Below are 17,983 nucleotides of genomic sequence, written 5' to 3'. Positions count from 1 at the left end.
CTGGAAGAATGTTTGCATTTTGGAGTTGCTTGGGAGGGTTGGAGGACTGAGAGAACAGATGGAACAATATGAGAGAGTAGATGGTTAAAAAAAAAAAAACAGAGACCATCAACCTGCCTACGAGGTGAAAGGAACAGACCTTGAGCTTTGGCCTTATCATAGGACATTCCAATAATTTTGAGAGGTTGACATTCCACATAATCCAGGGGGAGATATAGGAAGTGAATCAGTTTACTGTGTTTGCAATAATTGGTGAGACCAATGTTCCATCATTGTTGCATACAGAGGGCTGGCACGTGTGCTTAATAAGAGGTGCTTGTAATTGCCTTTTTGTTGTCAAACCTCGGTTCAAATCTGCAGTGTTGCATTGCTGACTATCCTGTCATGCCAGACGGCATATGGAACCTCTTGAGGAACTCGTTCCACTTTTGTCCGTATTTGGCCCACTGACTGATCGCCGTCGACGTGGTTTCTGGCTCCCTCAGTTCCCTTTCCACCATACACCGCCAGGTCTCTGTCGGTTATCCAACCCTCCTTCGACCTTTAGGCTTCCAATGTATCGCTCTTTTTTGTGATGTTGCTGTCCATACGCGGTACATGCCCATTGGCCTAACGTATGCACCTAATCATTTTAATTCCCTTGATGATGTTTTTCTTTCCAGTTCTCCCATTACTTTCGCATTGCAAAGAGGTCGGTGAGCTCTCTGTGTTCTGCCACCTCCTTTTTGGTCTTGCACCCTCTGCCCTCTCTTAGATCTGTCCTTCCAAGTTTTCTGCACGCATGGTCTGCCAGTAGCCCACTTCCTGTTACACTTCTAAAATCCAGGCTCACTGCTCACCTCCACTAATTTGTTCCTCATTTCTCTTGCCTGTGGAACCAACTTCCTCAGTCTGTTCAGTCCCATTCTTCCCTTCAGGGATTAAAGACAGCTGTTCACCACTACCTCAGGTCATCCCCCATCCATATTCATGATCTCTTCTGCCCCAAATAGATTCTGATGTACCATACTCTGATTACAGAGCGTCGGTGGTGCCGAAGCACTTTCTTAGCAAGGGTTAAACTGGGTGGTTTGCCATTGCCTTCCCAGCAGTAGTTAGGGCACGAATTTGTAATTTGTTCATGGTGCCGGCGAAAGCTTGCCCACTCTTCATGAAGGAGACCATGGGATCTTTAAAAACAACCAACCAATGCTGGCAGACGGGAAACCCGTTTAACGTCCATTTCTAAGGATGTGTACGCATTGATCAATCAACCTGCCTGTGAAACACCAGGATGGCAGTTTATAGCTGGGCCGGGATTCAAACCCAAATTAGCTTGACAGCTTAGAAGTGAGTGTGCATACATCTCGGCCATCCTACCGGCCCACTCAAATTGAAGCACTCCTTCTTTCCAGATTATTTTCATTTTTCATCCTCTTTGTGCTTGTTAGTTTGTTAGTTGGTTTGTTCCTTTTTCTGTTTCATTCCCATTCCCCCCCCCCTTCCCCTCCTTGTGTTTCATTCAACTTGTGCACAGCATGTTCCACCCCCCCCCCCAATACACACACACACACACACACACACACACACACACAATGCGTCTTTCTCCCCTTCCCCTTGTTTTGTCTCACTCTCACTGCTACCCTGCTGTTGATGAATCCACTTTCCAATTTGTTGCCTTCCATTCTGCTCTTGCTCTTCCACGAGCCTTGACTATGTATGGTATGCAAGAAAGGTTCTTCTTTCTCACTCATTCTTGTTCACTCTATCTGGCTAGAAGATTCATGAAATCATTTTGTGATAGCTGTAAAGGATTCTAGTTTCAGTGCAACGACTTTGGTTATTCTCCAGGTTTCACACCCAAGTAGTAGAACCAATTTTACATTATTGTTAAAAATTTTGAAACTTCATTCTTGCGTTGTATTTTTGTGATTTCCAGATTTCTCTCATCTTCATAAATACGAGTTGATTGTTTTTTTTGCATACTGGTAATCAATAATACAATCCATACCCAGATTGAAACTTTGTGCACCTTGACAAAGTTAACAAGGCAAAATCTAACATCATTTTTGTCACTTCTCCCTTCAATGAGGGTATAATAAGTTCTGGTGCATGTTCACTGGGTATGTTATCTGAGAAAGAGCATCCTTTGGACAAAAATCACATCAAACGTTTTTCCTTTTGATTGAATTTTAACACTTCAATAAAGTCTTTAACAACATGTAGAAAGGTTCTGTGCTTTGAAGATTTTACCCCAAGAACGTGAAGCGAAAAGCTGGGTTGAGCAATTGGTTCACATTTGTCTGTCTGTCTCCAAACATAATTTTATGATCGAGGAACAACTTCATTTCAATGGAATGTTATATTTTAAACACCAATCGGAACATGAATCGGAAAACATACCTGCAGTTTCGTCGTACTCTGGCTCTGAATTTGTCCCAATTGTGCTTGCGCAGAGAGGAGCCTGGTAACATTTTTACTGTCTACCTGTCTGGCAGTCAAAGAAAACTGAAAATCATTATAAACAGGAAACATACTCTTTTTAAGGACGTCATAAAGGACACAAACAACAGGCATGAAGAACTAATGTCACATGTTACATTAGGTGGTGAATAGCCACTGCGTAAATGGCGGTAAACTTCCAGAATTTATTTTTCTACCACCTTTAAAATATTTATTTTATTTCAATTGAATTATACACTTGAATACTGGAAAACATAAGTTTCCTTTTTAACACTTTCAAAACCCTTCACTTTAACAGTACTTGTACTTGGAAAAAAAATTACGCCATTTTATGTAATCATGACCAATCAAATTGCTGCTCGACGACCCCACCCATGTGCTTGTTTCTCAACACAGTGCAGGGTAAGGTGATCTATGAACTCTTTGGTTACTTCTGAAATTGGAATATAAGACATATTCTATCATTTGAGAGATAATAGGGGAAATTTCATTTCTGCTACACGTACACTAGTTACCTTTCTTAGGTTTCTTAATCTACAGGTGTCTTTCCCAGTCATAGTAACTGTATAGAGGTCCACCGAAAGTACCAACTCACTCCAGTGGTATTGCGTGACTTTGTATTTTTGATATTATATACGATACAGGATGTCTCAATAAAATATTTTCAGACTTCACATATCCAAAGTGATATTATTTTGTCATTATGCACTGCCTTTTGGGTAACAGCTGACTGATGACGTGCAATCATTCCATCGTATACTAACACCATCTGTCAGGTATTAGTAACACTCAACATCACCACACTCTGCTATTTAATGAATCTTTCTGAAATATTAAGGTTTATGTTCATTTTATTGACCTTGTTTCGATGTGTGTGTATGTATGTATATATATATATATATATATATATATATATATATATATATATATATATATATATATATATATATATATATATAGCTGCAGTTCTGCAAAGCTGATGCCCCCAAGGGCTATGGCACACAACATATAGCAGTGCCGAGACAGTTATTTCATTAGTACTCGTTTGAGATAGCCCTTCCCTTATATCTAGTGGGTTTTTGGGACAAAATGCATTGCGAGGGTTTTTATGCAGGTGTTATTTTCCATTCTTTACTCTTTATCCTTCACTAATTTTACTTTACTTCACACATGACCTTCTTTATTATGCAAGCATGTAAGCCACAGCAACAGGGAGCTCAATTTGTATACGTGTGGCATTTTCCATTGAAACCTCGCACCATTACCAAACAGACGCTCACCTCAGACCTTCTCCAGACTTGGACAATAATGCTATAACATTCCGACAACCACGACAATGCCTTCATCAAAATTCCTACATCAGTCCAAGCTTGCTTACCTTCACCATTAATCGCCACAACCGCCTCCATCACAAACTCATTGCCACATCATAATTCACCGCTACGAACACTGCAACCACAGTCATCGCCACAGGTGCCCACCACTGCCCTGTGGAGATGTTGGGGAACAATGGATGCCACATACCACTGCAGATGCTTGTGCTTGGAACGTTCTGGTGTGTAGCTTGAAGTGCAAGTGTGCGCTAGCATCCGTTCCACATTGTATCGAAAGCCCTAGCGCTCTGCTCAGTTACGGCCCCCATTTGGTGTCAACTCCATGTTCATGGCCGGAGAGTGCCATCAGATACCGTCGCCCCATTTAAAGTCTGAGCTCCATCACGTGACCAATTTTCAGAAGTGAATGAGACCATTTCCACTGCCGAGTCCTCGCGTGGATGGGGCCAACACTTGGGGAAGCGTGCGTGCACCAATGGAGACGCTTGGGAACGCTTACCGCCTGTCCTGATCCGCCTTTAGGTTCCTCCCTCGCCAAGCAAGTACAAAGCACCCTGCAAGAGGGAGGGAAAAGAGAGACACTTTTGGCTTGATCGGTGGTATGGGGCGGAAGGTGGAGCTGAACAAGCAAACCAAGTGCCAGACTGATCACAGTTATCAGACCATTACCAGTTACACTTACAGACATCCTCACATCATTATTATTTATTTGGCTATCTTCTCACATGTTCTTCTTCTTTGTTTTCCTTCTCTGCTGTGGACGCAAAAGAGCAATCGGCGAAGGCAAGTCCCAACAAACGTTCTTTTCAGAGCAACCCCACAGACACAAACCTCTTTCCATTTTTTTTTCTCTGCACCTCATCTGCATTTCAATGCACCTCATTGCACCCCTCATTTTGCACCTCCTCTGACCACGCACCAAGACATCCTCAGTTTTCCTCCTCATTCCCCTCCTAAGTGACTGGGAAGCATTGGTCCGTCGGCCGCGCCAGGTACAAAAGAGGTCACAAACACCCCATCTGTCGCAAACTCACTCAGCTTGGTAACTCATGTCAAACAGACAGAGCTTTTATGGTTATCATTGGATATACATCAAACGGAACCGCCTATCCAGATTTAAGGGTTATTTATTGATGGAATTGACTGTCCGGATTTCAGGCTTAAATTATGTCAGGCTAACATCCTTGGTTAGATATTAATACAGTATGCCTTCCTGATGAGGGTAAATAACCCTGAAATCCAGATAGGCGGTTCCTCGCAAGATATCCTCGAGTGAGTCACATTGATGCTTAGTTTACATTCTACCCTTTCAGGTTAAATGCCAAGGTCAAGGTCAAATGGGGGTCTAAAAAAAATACGTTTTTTTGTCTTTGCTCAATTTTTTGCAATGCAGAATCTCAAAGACCACTTGGACTTCCATAAATAATAGTGAACCTGCATTGAAGTTGTGCACCTGATATTTGATTAGTGTCCTTGACCTACTTTTTTGGTGATTGTGAGCGAATTAACAAAAAACACCTTTTTGATCATAACTTGAATAATTTTCCTCAGATTTTCATGATCTTGAGTTTTCTGGATAGATTGTGGATGGAGACACATTTCGTCAATTTACACTCTATCCCAAAATGTTGAACGTCAATGTCATATGGCGGTCTGAAATGAACATGGCCATTATAGGATCATCGGTGCCAGGGGTGGCTTAACCTTGGCGATTGCTTTGTGGTTGCAGATATCTAGTTCCAATTTGTTGGTTATTATTCTTTTCATCACTAACATGTGCTGTGCAGTCTGATAGTGGTACACTGTATATACACAGAATTACCGCTTTCCTATATCTCCATTCTATATTTCCTTCCATTTGCTAGACATGTGCATTTGGATATTTGTAGGAAATCCCAAAATAACAAGATGTATTTCTATCTTTTATTTTGACTTAGTTACAGGTATTTTTGGGTGGCATTGCCTTTTTGGAGGTAGCATTGGAGTGTCCATCTCACATTGCAAACCTGAGGACATGAAAATTCAACCCTAACCTCTTGACTGGGATCACATGAACACGAGATGAGGGGCAAGACCAGAAGGTTACCTTCTGTCTGAAAGTCATTGAGTTTTTACAGAAAATCCATAGACAATGGACTTTCTTATTATCTTGAGACCAACTCCTTGACCTACTTTTTTCGGATTGGGCTTGTACACCTCAGGTTAGATTGAAAATCTTGAATGCTGAACTGCCTTCAGCAATATTTGAAGCCCCAACCTGTAGGATACCAGTACATACTTACATTGTGATCACCATGAGGCCTCACACAATTCCTGTCTCGTCACTATTCCTGTTCAGATCAAAGCTATAGCAGAGAGGGTAGATGACATTAATCAGGGACGCAAACAAACAGTACATCCCGTGACCCTACATTCATTGTTTTCAACGGGAGAGTGAAGCACCAACTCCATGTTGTGACATTGTTCACCATCACAGTGAAGCAAGAAAGCCAAATGAACTTATGGGAAAAGGAGTATATATGCCAAATGTATAGATCATCATCAAAATTTCAAATGTCTTTGATATTTAATATAATTAGAATGTAAAGCATTTCATTGCATATTACTTTCAAACTTGCAGGCATTTGAAGCTGCGAGTAGGCCGGAGGTGATGGCGACGGGTGCATGGCAACGTACAGGTCCTGATACCGGCGTTCTTGGAGCTGATGACCTAAGCCTGTATGGCAGCATGAGTGAAGAGGAACTCGTACACATGGCCATCGAGCAAAGCCTTATAGTGGACACTTCCCATGGCTCGCACAAACAGACTTCCAATGACTCTACAACTTACTCAGTACAGAACAACCCATCATCTTCACCCGTCTATGATAGCAACAGGTACCATCTTTGTCATAGCAATAGGTACCACCTTTGTTGCTTTGCTTGGTTCAGTTGAAGCTCAATTTTTGTTCTTGACAAAAGATGAATTGTTTCTCCTCCTGTGTTAATTTACAGAAATACTGACTCGAGTTTAACAATAAGGATTCTGTTGGTTATGTTGCATGTCGGATTGTGTACACAAATGCTCCGCAGAATGATGGCGCACACCTGTGCAGGGGAATCACCATCTCACGGTTCGACCAGCCCCATACGACGGGGATTCATGCAATGGCGCTCTATCAGACGACAGCTCTTACAGCAACAGCATGAGTAGGTGGTGCTGAACGATTCTCACACCACATTTCCACCGAAGTGGTTCGGCATGAGCTTTTCACAGCATTTCACAATGAGGGTAAAATAACAGATCAACATGTGGCCCCAGGAAGCACTTGCCAACAGCATATGCCTAGGGTTAGCTATAAATCGCTGCACTATGTTTAGGACATCTACGGTGCCAAAAGCTGGAATTACAAACTGTTTTTGTGAATCTCTTATGATCCTATAAATGACTTCATTAAACCCGATTACACAGCAGTAGTTTGCAAATTAGAAAAGTTATGCTCCATGTTGATGAGAGTGCGGTTCAAATTTGACCTGAATTATTGTGTATAAATTCTGGAGTAATAGTTGTAGATTAATATTTTTGAGGGAATTTTCCGATATAGTGTTGGGAGCCAATGCCCAACATTCCGTGTTTCTTACTTTGAAATTGAGATGACGGGGGCGAATGAGAAATGAGGGGCATTCAAAACGTTCTCAGAATGAAGTACGCACAATTGTCCAAGAAACGACAATGCCTGATACATATAATTAGTTAATAAGAAGTAATAATTTGATATAATTAGGAAGAAGATATATTTTTCTTTCCAATTACATATTTATATATTGAAAAAAAATCAATAAACAATGGCATTTCTTGGAATATTGCATCTCGTTCCTGGAACCTTTTGAGCACCCCACATAACAAAGACGGTGAAACCGCAAATAAATATGGAATTTCTGATCCATAAAAATATCGTTGCTGTGAATTTTACAGATGATTGGCAGAACAGTACGGTGATTAATTATCAAGGACATCCATAGCAAAGAGCTCATAGGGGGAGAAAAGTGACAGAGGGTGTAAAAGGCAACGACCTGCTGATCTGGCAGTGGGGCCACAGGTGGACACAACAAGCAACAGAATGGACGAATAGGAAGAGAATTCAGAGACGAGAGGGAAGGGGAAGAAACGAAGTAACCTATAAGTTCGATGGTTGGGTGAGTTAAGGTTAATGGGGGTAGAAAAGACTGTGCATTAAGTCTGGATTCTGAGAGTTTAACGAAGAGGGGGTTCCAACTTATTGCTTGAACCCCCTTTGATTTTTTTTTTTTTTTGGAACCCCCTTCTTATAACCTTCTTTTTTATTTTTTTTTTGCTCCAATGAAGGATAAGACTCAAAACGTAAACCTCTCTTTTATTCATGGCAAATCAATTTCCATTTAAGGTCATTTATTTCCTATTTGTTTTTACAATATACTGGAGGAGCTGGTGAGGGTCGGAGAACCGAGAGAGCAAAGGGAGCAAGACCGGAGGATAGGCGATTAAAAATGCAAAGAGGCCGCCGACCTCTCTGTAATGTGGTCACACAAAGCCTGGCCTCATGATGGGAGAAGCCAACAATGTTGAATACTTTAGATTCCACAGAATCCAAGACCAACATGTGATGCTGGGGCACCATCTAATAGGGGAGATAAGTTTTTGACCAACAAGACTATTAAGAATGATGTATTGCACTGGCAATGTCGACATCCTGAAATAATTCTACACCAATGCTAGCTTCCTCCACAATAGGACATGTGTCCAAACCTGAATAGTATAATCCTGAAAAGTAATGAAGGTACATATAGATTTTATGAGTTTTACACTCAAGCTGGGTTACAAGCAGAAATGAAAGTACAGGTGAAACTTGAAGCACCATCATGTCTTATCATTACATTGTACCTCTGAGTCGTAGCGAAGGTGAAAATTGCTTCAACCCTTTTATACCTGTGATTTATTTTTGTTCAGGATGCCTGGCCCATTATCTCTGGCGATCATGGAAGATGACAGTGCACAGCTTTCACAACTTCTGGCTAAGGATGTAGATCTGACCATTCATTCAGCCATTGGAATGCTTCCTGTGCATGAGGCTGCCTTCTTGGGCAAGCCAAACTGCCTGAAGGTCATGCTCCAAGGTTGGTATGAAACAAAACTAGAAAATAGAATTTGACGCGAATGTGTCCATGGATAGGGAGGTCTCTGCCTGTGTTCGATGTTTTTTGGTTTGTTTGTTTTTATACATGGTCGAGGCTCGTGGAAAAGCTAGGATGCAGAACAGGCCAAGGCACAACGTAACAAAGGGAACATCAGGAGGAAGGGGAAACACCAATAGCTGGGTGGAGGGAGAAGATAGATGGAGACACACACAAAGAGATGCAAGTAACAATGAGGGGTGGTTTAATGGGTGTAGAAAAGATCATGGTTTTGGATGGGGGACGACCTGAGATGGTGGTGAGTAACTGTCTTCAAGACCAGGAGAGAAGAATGAGATTGAAGAGAGTGTGGAAGGTGGTTCCACAAGTGGGAAAAGAGAGGAATAAATGAGTGGAGGTGAACAGTGGTTCTACATTAAGGCAGTTTCATTATGAGGGGGTTGCTGGTGGACCACGTGCGTCCTGCATATACTTGGGGTGGGGGGGGGGGACAGAACATGGAGAGAGCAGAGTATGCAAGTCCAGAAATGAGGCAGAAGAAGACAGAGAGATCACCAACCTGTCAGCATTGGTGAAGTGATAGGCCCGTAGACTCAGCGAGAGATTCCAATGATCTTGAAAGTCTTGGTTTCCATGGCGTCAAGCTGAGGAAGATGTCAGGCAAGGGAGCCAGCCCAGAGGGGATAGCAATACTCCATAAAGTTTCAATGAAAGGCTTGTAGGTGGATAGGAATTCAGGTGTGCCAAGGAAGGACTTGCATGATGGAGGATTCCCAGCCAGTATCTGGCTTTGGAAGGCAACCCTGAAATGTGGCTTGTCCAAGAGAGATCATGGTTACAAGTGAGACCCAAGAGTTTGAGTGACTGAACCTCTTCGATACAGTTGTTGAGAAAGTAGATGGGAGGGTTTGCGGAATGAGAGAGAGAGAGAGAGAGAGAGAGAGAGAGAGAGAGAGAGAGAGAGAGAGAGAGAGAGAGAGAGAGAGAGAGAGAGAGAGAGAGAGAGAGAGAAAAAGAAAGAGAGAGAGAGAGAAAGAAAACATATTCCAAGTGTTTGACCAGTTTGTGATTTTGTCAAGGTCTGAGGGGAGGGAATAGGTTGCTGCCTGTCTGTCAGGAGGATGAGGGATGACACGGCAGAGAGTGGAGTCATCAGCAAAGAGATAAAGAGGATTTTCCAGAGAGTAAGTGAGATCATTGATGAATATTGGGACTAGGATGGGGACGAGGACACTGCCTTGGGGTACTCCAGCTTTGACAGGAAGTAGAGAAGAAAGGGTTCCATTGAGAGCTACACATTGTGTACGAGAGTGGAGGAAGTCAGGAATCCCCCTCCACCCTTCCCCTCCCTCCCCTACCCTTTCCATCCCTCCTCCGCCTTTCCCCTCCCTCCTCCACCCTTCCCCTCCCTCAAAGGAATTTTTGCAGGGTGTATATTTGGAGAAGTTAGCTCAGGTGGTAACCTTTTTATACAAACTCTTCTTTCACCCTCGAGATTGATGTCGTGAGATGAGCAGTAAAATTACCTAAATCGATGTATAGGTTGTGTTTGTACCATTTTGGGTTTTTGAATAATTCGCGATTGGCTTATTTAAGAGGTCATGTGACTCCTTCTTCAACGAATTTACCGATCATTGTAACGACTTAAGTTATTTTTCACATCTGATACCATATTTGTGTCACAGACGATGAATAAAGTGTTTTTAACCACATTTGGGAAAAATTAATAATTCAAAGGAAATCCGCTTTTGATTCCGACCAACCCTTAACTTACCTCGTCGCCTCTAACGTGCCACGTGTCATGTCAAAATCTGCTTCCTGAGAGACAAATTCATAGATACTTATCATTGTTGCCATGTAATGAATCTGTGGTGTGTTCAGTTACAAAGTTTATTCTAAAGTGCTCCCCAAGTAGTTTAAGCACTCAAGCAAGCACTCCATTTTAAACCGATGATAAGGAACGGCTGGCTTGGCCGGTGCTTGTGAGCTGCTTGGTAACCGAACATACCCATGGACATCTCGACAGCATACAGTACATACACAATGCCAACAAGAGAACAGGATCATGACTAACGCGTTCTTTAAGTTTTTAAAATGTACATAAACTCAAAGATGATGTGTGTACGAAAGTGAACACGTACATTTCATATCACTTTAAAGTGTACATGTACATAATAACTTCTAAATTGGGAATTTCCTCATCTCCCGACTAATTCATTATGCATTTGTATTTTCTTGTGTAAATATGGAGGAGTGATCGATCACAGCCTTGCTTAAAAAAAAAAAATATATATATATATATATATATATATATATATATAAATATATATATATATATATATATATATATATATATATATATATATATATATATATATATATATATATATATATATATATATATATATATATATATATATATATATATATATATATACATGAACTTGTAAGAATTGCAAACGAAATAAAATTTTCAGATTTTGCTCCAGATTTTGACATTTAATTTAGGCTACGAGTTCCGATTGTCAAATCTGACCACAGATTTTGATTATATACTTTAATTAGTCTGTGCGATTGTATCCTGGTTCTAAGGCAAAGCATTTTTGAGTAGGCCGAGACAAAATGGTGGCTTTAGGCTCCTGCAAGGGAGAGCAGATTGACAAAGTGTAAGCCTTTTTTGTTTTTTTCATGATGAGCAATTATATTCAAAAGTGGTGTTTAAATTTGCCCAAATACTTAGTTTTCATTCATGTACTCCCTTGGAGCTCCTTCAGTGTGCATGCAAAGTTTTGGGCTGCTAGGTTTCATGGTTTTGGAGTTATGGAGGAAACACACACAAGCACGGACTTACGTGCACACACACACTCTCACACACACACACACACACACACACACACACACACACACACACACACACACACACACACACACACACACACACACACTTATTAGCTATCTATCTATAATTCCAGCAGTGTGTGTGTGTGTGTGTGTGTGTGTGTGTGTGTGTGTGTGTGTGTGTGTGTGTGTGTGTGTGTGTGTGTGTGTGTGTGTGTGTGTGACCGCTGTTTCTAGACAACCACTGGTCCGATCTAATTGAAACTTGCCAGCTATATTGCTGGGGACCTGAGCATGTGCCTTTTCAAGGTTTGATGTTAATCGGACAAGTGGTTCCCAAGTTATGGCCATTTATTTACCAACCAATGACAGGACACGTTGCTGCGTAGGCATGGCTGTGTCGGCCGGTGCGCGGCTGGCCGACGACGACGTCACGTGCCGTGCCGGTTACGATGTGGATTGGTGCCTTAGTTACCGTGGCATAGGAGTGGCAATGGTCAATGGCAGCGAATGTCATGGCAAGCAAAGACGGGGAGGTAAACTTGATTTTAATTAACTGTGTGTGTGTAAGTATCACAGCAGTTGTTACTTCAATGCAAGCGATAATTCGTGGAATGCATGTGAACATTCCTTACGGGCACGCACCACTTCCGGATAGTGATGACTTACTTATTCTAATAATTTCTCGATTTCTTATGCGCATTTATAGATAAACACAATGCCCCAATCCAGTCGTCGCTTACGAGAGCGAAGGAACAGCCTATGTGGTTGTTTCTGGCTCGCGGTTTGAAAGTTTTTTTGTTTTTTTTGGTTTGCACGTACGGCCACGCATGTACGGGCATGCACTTACGGGCACGCAAGAGCGAGGCAACGGCCTGTGTGGTTGTTGTTTCTGGCTCACAGTATGAAAGTTTTTTTTTATTATTATTATTTTTTTGCATGTATGGCCACGCATGTACGGGCACGCACGTACTAGTCTATCTATAATTCCAGCAGTGTGTGTGTGTGTGTGTGTGTGTGTGTGTGTGTGTGTGTGTGTGTGTGTGTGTGTGTGTGTGTGTGTGTGTGTGTGTGTGTGTGTGTGTGTGTGACCGCTGTTTCCCGACAACCACTGGTCCGATATAATTGAAACTTGCCAGGTATATTGCTGGGGACCTGAGTATGTGCCTCTTCAAGGTTTGATATTAATCGGACAAGAGGTTCCCAAGTTATGGCCATTTATTTACCAAACTAATGACAAGACACGTTGCTGCGTAGGCGTGGCCGATGGGGAAAGGACGCCATAGTTACCGTGGCGTAGGAGTGGCAATGGTCAATGGCAGTGAATGTCATGGCAAGTAAAGACAGGGAGTAAACTTAATTTTAATTAACTGTGTGTGTGTGTAAGTATCACAGCAGTTGTTACTTCAATGAAAGTGATAATTCGTGGAATGCATGTGAACATTCCTTACGGGCACGCACCACTTCCGGATAGTGATGACTTACTGTATTCTAATAATTTCTCGATTTTTTTCTGCGGATTTATAGATAAACACAATGCCCCAATCCAGTCGTCGTTTACGAGAGCAAAAGAACGTCCTGTGTGGTTGTTTGAAAGTTTTTTGGTTTTTTTTTTTTGGTTTGCACATACGGCCACGTACGTACGGGCACGTGAGAGTGAAGGAACAGACTGTGTGGTTGTTGTTTCTGGCATGCGGTTTGAATTTTTTTTTTTTTGCACGTACGGCAAAAAAACGTACGCACGTACGGGCACGTACTAGTAGATATAATTAAGCCATGCAACACCCTGCAACCCATGTCTGCAGAAAAGTGCTTTTTTTCTGGAATGGCGGCCACATTTTCCATCCAATCATCACGTAATTTTGGTTTCCAAAAAAAAAAAAAAGAATCCATGGGTTGGTGCTCCTATGTTTAAAGTTTTGTGTCAATTGCTCAAACAGTTGGGGAGAAAACAAATTTAACCACAGAGTTGGTGTCAAAGCCACCCAATGCTCGCCTGTTTATACATTTATCGTTTTTAAAAGACTTGTCTAATAATATTTTTTTATAAAGCATTGTAGTGAAGTCTGATCCAAATAATTTTAAAGCAATATCTGTATTTGTATATTGTAATCAGTAAACTAGTATACATATTAAACGAATGGCAAGCGTCTAGTATAATCAGGCGAGCATTGGGTGGCTTTAACACCATCTTAGGTTGAAATTAAATTTTTTTTTTAAATCATTTGTTAATTTCAACTTCACCACACCAATAGTATACCCCAAAGGAACCTCCATGCCAAATATCAGCATCTTAGTACACATATTAAATGAATGGCAATTTTCTAAAAAATAACTTGCACCAAAAACTTTAACGTTGATGTGCTACAAAAAAGTTAAGTTCAAAACAGATCAAAAATTTAAAACATTTGAAATTATTTTTTCATTTCAACTTCACTACACCAATAGTATACCCCAAAGGAACCTCCATGCCAAATATCAGCATCCAAGTACACATATTAAATGAATGGCAAGCTTCTAAATAACTTGCACCAAAAACTTTAACATTTTCACGCTCACACTGATGCTGACGCTGATGCTGACGCTCACGCTCATGCCGGGGGTATCGCTATAGCTCTCTGTTCTTCGAAAAGGCGAGCTATAAATGAGTAAAGGTGAAACAGTGAGGGTGGTAGGAAAAAAAAAGTAGAGGAAGAAATGTTATTGCTATGTGAAACACCTTGCAACCCATGCCTGCAAAAAACGGATTTTTTTGGAATGCTAACTACAATTTCCATCTGAAAATAATGCAACTTTTTATGAAGCGAGCTTTTACCATTGCACACCTTTCTTAATCAGTCAACTTGTTTGTGGGATGGCTATGACGGCCATAAAATACAAGTTTATGACTTTCCTTAGTGTTGGGAATGGAGGTTTACCAAGCACACTACACAAGTGCAAGCACATCTACACTTGGGACGGGAGATGGTTAGAGACATAATTTTCAGATCCCAAATTGAAAAAACTGGGAAAAGGCAGGAACCCTAAATCAATTTCCCACAATTTTCCAGGAATTCCGAGGAAACAATTCACCGGGCCATATTTAGTTTGGGGCCATAGAATTCACCGGGCCATAGAAACACTAGTTTGGGCCATATTTGTTTGAAAGCATTTCTCTGCTCAAGCTCAAGAAAATTAGGCTTTCACCATCTCTAATCTCTATCATACACAACGTGTCAGCAGCAAAGCACAATAGACAACATAGAAGATAATGAGAACAAAAATATTATCCTGAACTTTGTGTTGACCAGATCTTTCAGTAGAGTCCTTTTTAATCTGATTCGCATAAGGCCCTCGGTCAATGTTCCACAACAGTCAAGGATGGTTGTTGACCTTCTTAATAGTTCAATATAAAAACATGTCTGTTGTTGGCTTAACGGTTAGATTGGTGGGCTTGGGATCCTTGTGTCCTGACTTCAAATCCTGCTACACCATTGAATTAATACCAGGTGGGGTTGATTCAGCTCCTCATCCTTCTGAGGAAGTAGCAGCTTCCTGGCATGATTGAGCCATTCAAATATCCTGTGTGGGAGTGGTGACCTGTCCAGGATTGTGCCCAACAGCCCAGGAAACTGCTTTGGCAGCACTGATGCTCTGTACAGAGTGTGGTCCCAATGGATGGAATATAAAAACAAAAACAAATAGCCTTGCAATGTCCACAAATTTTCATAAAAACTATATCCCAGGAAGCATCACTGAAAACCAGTGTGTGGAGTTATTCTTTTGCAAGTGTAATGTTACTTTTACTTTTCATGCAGTCATTTGATACATATAGATCATACACAAAATCCCAAGCAAATGTTACCATAATCATATCAAATTCACAACAGGTTATGGTAACATTTTAAGGACATTCTGTGTGTATATATGTATGGATTATATATATATATATATATATATATATATATATATATATATATATATATATATATATATATATAATACATATATATGGTGTCCCAAAAAAAATACAACTTCTAAAATTCTTCGTTTGATCCTAAAAAAGCAGTAATTTTGTCACTAATGCTTCATTTCTTGTTGCAGAGACCCTGCAGTTTATTTTGATACCAAGCAAGTGCTAGAAAAAAGCCAAGACTGACCGTACAACAATGGACGAAAATTGTTGAACTTTGGCACCAGATGAAAAGTGTCATACAGGTGCAATGTCTTAACTCGAGACATTTCGGTATCCACTTGCGCCATGCACCAAACTTTCGGACAATAAAGTGCACCAACGCAAAGTTTACCAACGTGGGAACCATCTGTGACCTTCACAAGGGTCACAGTGGTCGGAAGAGGACAGGTCGTAGTGAATAAAATGTGGAAATGGTGAGACAGGCGGTCGTTTAGAGTCCAAAAAAATCGATTCGACGACTTTCTGCCGAGACAAACATTCATAAGAACACCGTTCAGAGGATCCTTCGCCAAGACATTCATGCCTTTCCATACAAAATTCAAACGGAAACGGTGCTTACTGATCAACAGAAACGCAAACGACTAGACTTTGCAAATTGGTTCTCAGGAAAGTTGGAGGAAGATGCAGACTTCCTCAAAAAACTTCACATGATGGACGAATGCCATGCTCACTTATCCGGGGAGGTAAACAAGCAAAACTTTCGGTACTGGGGAACTGAAAATTCTGGTAATGCATCAACTGAACTGGTGCCTCGATCTGTTCTCAAAGTCACCATGTGGGTGGCGGTTGGTTGGTATGGGATCATTGGTCCATATTATTTTGAAGATGACCAGGGACGCACTTGCACGGTAAACCAGAGGAACTATCGTGAAATGATTTAGGAATTCTATCTGCCTGAGCTACGTACTCAGGCCCGTAGGAGAAACAAACTGATCCAGATGAGAACCCAGTGGTTCCAGCAGGATGGGGCACCGTCCCATACAGACAGGGAAACAAGGCGTTTTCTCAACCAACATTTTGAGGGCCGCTTTATCTCCCTCTAGGAAGACATTGAATGGCCACCGTATTCCCCTGACCTTACTCCTCCAGACTTCTTCTTGTGGGGGTATCTCAAGGACAGGATCTATGGAAACACTAGGCCTCAGACTCTTGATCAGCTGAAGGAAAACATCCACCGAGAAATCTAGAACATTCTTCACGAAACGTTTCCCAAAGTGATGGAGAACATGACAACGCGTTTGCAGGCAGTGATCGGACAACGTGGAGCCTACGTCAAACATGTAGTCCAAAAGAAAACGACGATTCTATACCAAAATTTTAATTTTGGTGGCAATTGTGACATTGGTACAATAAACTTCAACCTTTCAGCTTTCTACCCAGCCATATATCATATTTAAAAATATAGGTTATGACCATCCTCTTTGCAGATGAAAAGTTGGATATTTTTTGGGACACTATATATATATATATATATATATATATAAATATATATATATATATATATATATATATATATATATATATATATATATATATATGTAATCACAAAGGTATAAACAACTCATTGTAATGCAGTTTAAGAACATATTTTGCTGTATTCCACTGCAGTTCACCCAAGCTGCATGAACAGCTTGACGAAGCACCACGACACTCCTCTCTCATTGGCCACCACACAGGAGCAAGTCGAGTGCATGAAGATTTTGCTTGAAGCTGGTGCCTCTCCAAACCTCCGTGGCAGCAGGAACGAGACTCCACTTTACAAAGGTTGAAACATGTTGGTCATCTACTGCATTTCTTACTGTATTATATAACAATGGCACTTTGTAATGTTTGTTATTTTTACATCGAGGATGTTGTGCAAGTCCTGCAGGTAATTTATTATTGGGAGAAATGAAAGGTGGGTTTTGTTGTTTGGATTGTCTGCTTTAGTTGTATTAGTGGTTGAAGGATGAGAGGTCATTGTACGAGTTGTCGCTTGAATTTTTGCCTGTCGCAAAGTGTTGCCTCAGAGTTTGGTACAAGTTGGAGAGATTCATTGGATCTCTATTTAACAGACTCATGAGAGCCAGGCCCACCATAACAAATCGGTCATGCAAGCTATTTGATTGAGCTCGGTATTTGAAGTTGCATAGAGTGGCAAAAGCTCAGGTCAGGAATGGGAGCACGTGCCGGAGCAGCACGTGAGGACCGCACGAGGCACGTAGGGAGTCATAGATTCACTGGATCTTGGGGTGTGGCACTGTCGGTACCTGTGCGGGAGGAC

The 17,983-nt window shown here is 41.3% G+C and overlaps 1 protein-coding gene and 1 long non-coding RNA gene across 7 annotated transcripts in view; one reads left to right on the top strand and one right to left on the bottom strand.

The window, feature by feature from the left end:
* Positions 1–17,983, top strand: part of LOC147023878 (ankyrin repeat and SOCS box protein 2-like) — a 76,222-nt gene that overhangs the window by 35,220 nt on the left and 23,019 nt on the right. For all 4 annotated transcript variants that reach the window (XM_085889772.1, XM_085889773.1, XM_085889774.1 and 1 more), the window contains 4 exons: positions 6,397–6,653; positions 6,849–6,965; positions 8,743–8,909; positions 17,329–17,484. In XM_085889772.1, the coding sequence (XP_085745898.1) occupies positions 6,427–6,653; positions 6,849–6,965; positions 8,743–8,909; positions 17,329–17,484 (667 nt within the window). In that variant the 5' untranslated portion in view covers positions 6,397–6,426. The remainder of the gene's footprint in view (positions 1–6,396; positions 6,654–6,848; positions 6,966–8,742; positions 8,910–17,328; positions 17,485–17,983) is intronic.
* Positions 2,382–17,983, bottom strand: part of LOC147023879 (uncharacterized) — a 37,618-nt gene continuing 22,016 nt past the window's right edge. For 2 of the 3 annotated variants that reach the window (XR_015060414.1, XR_015060416.1), the window contains 2 exons: positions 14,325–14,403; positions 3,408–4,330 (listed from right to left, as the gene is read on the bottom strand). This is a non-coding gene — a long non-coding RNA (uncharacterized LOC147023879). Of the gene's footprint in view, positions 2,471–3,407; positions 4,331–14,324; positions 14,404–17,983 lie in introns of those variants that run through there. The other variant, XR_015060415.1, reaches the window with a different exon arrangement.

This window comes from Eptatretus burgeri, chromosome 7, assembly GCF_056783735.1.
Source record: "Eptatretus burgeri isolate ZD-2024b chromosome 7, Ebu_testis_v1, whole genome shotgun sequence".
In the NCBI taxonomy this organism is placed as follows: Eukaryota; Metazoa; Chordata; class Myxini; order Myxiniformes; family Myxinidae; genus Eptatretus; species Eptatretus burgeri.
This window is presented reverse-complemented; position numbering and strand designations above follow the sequence as displayed.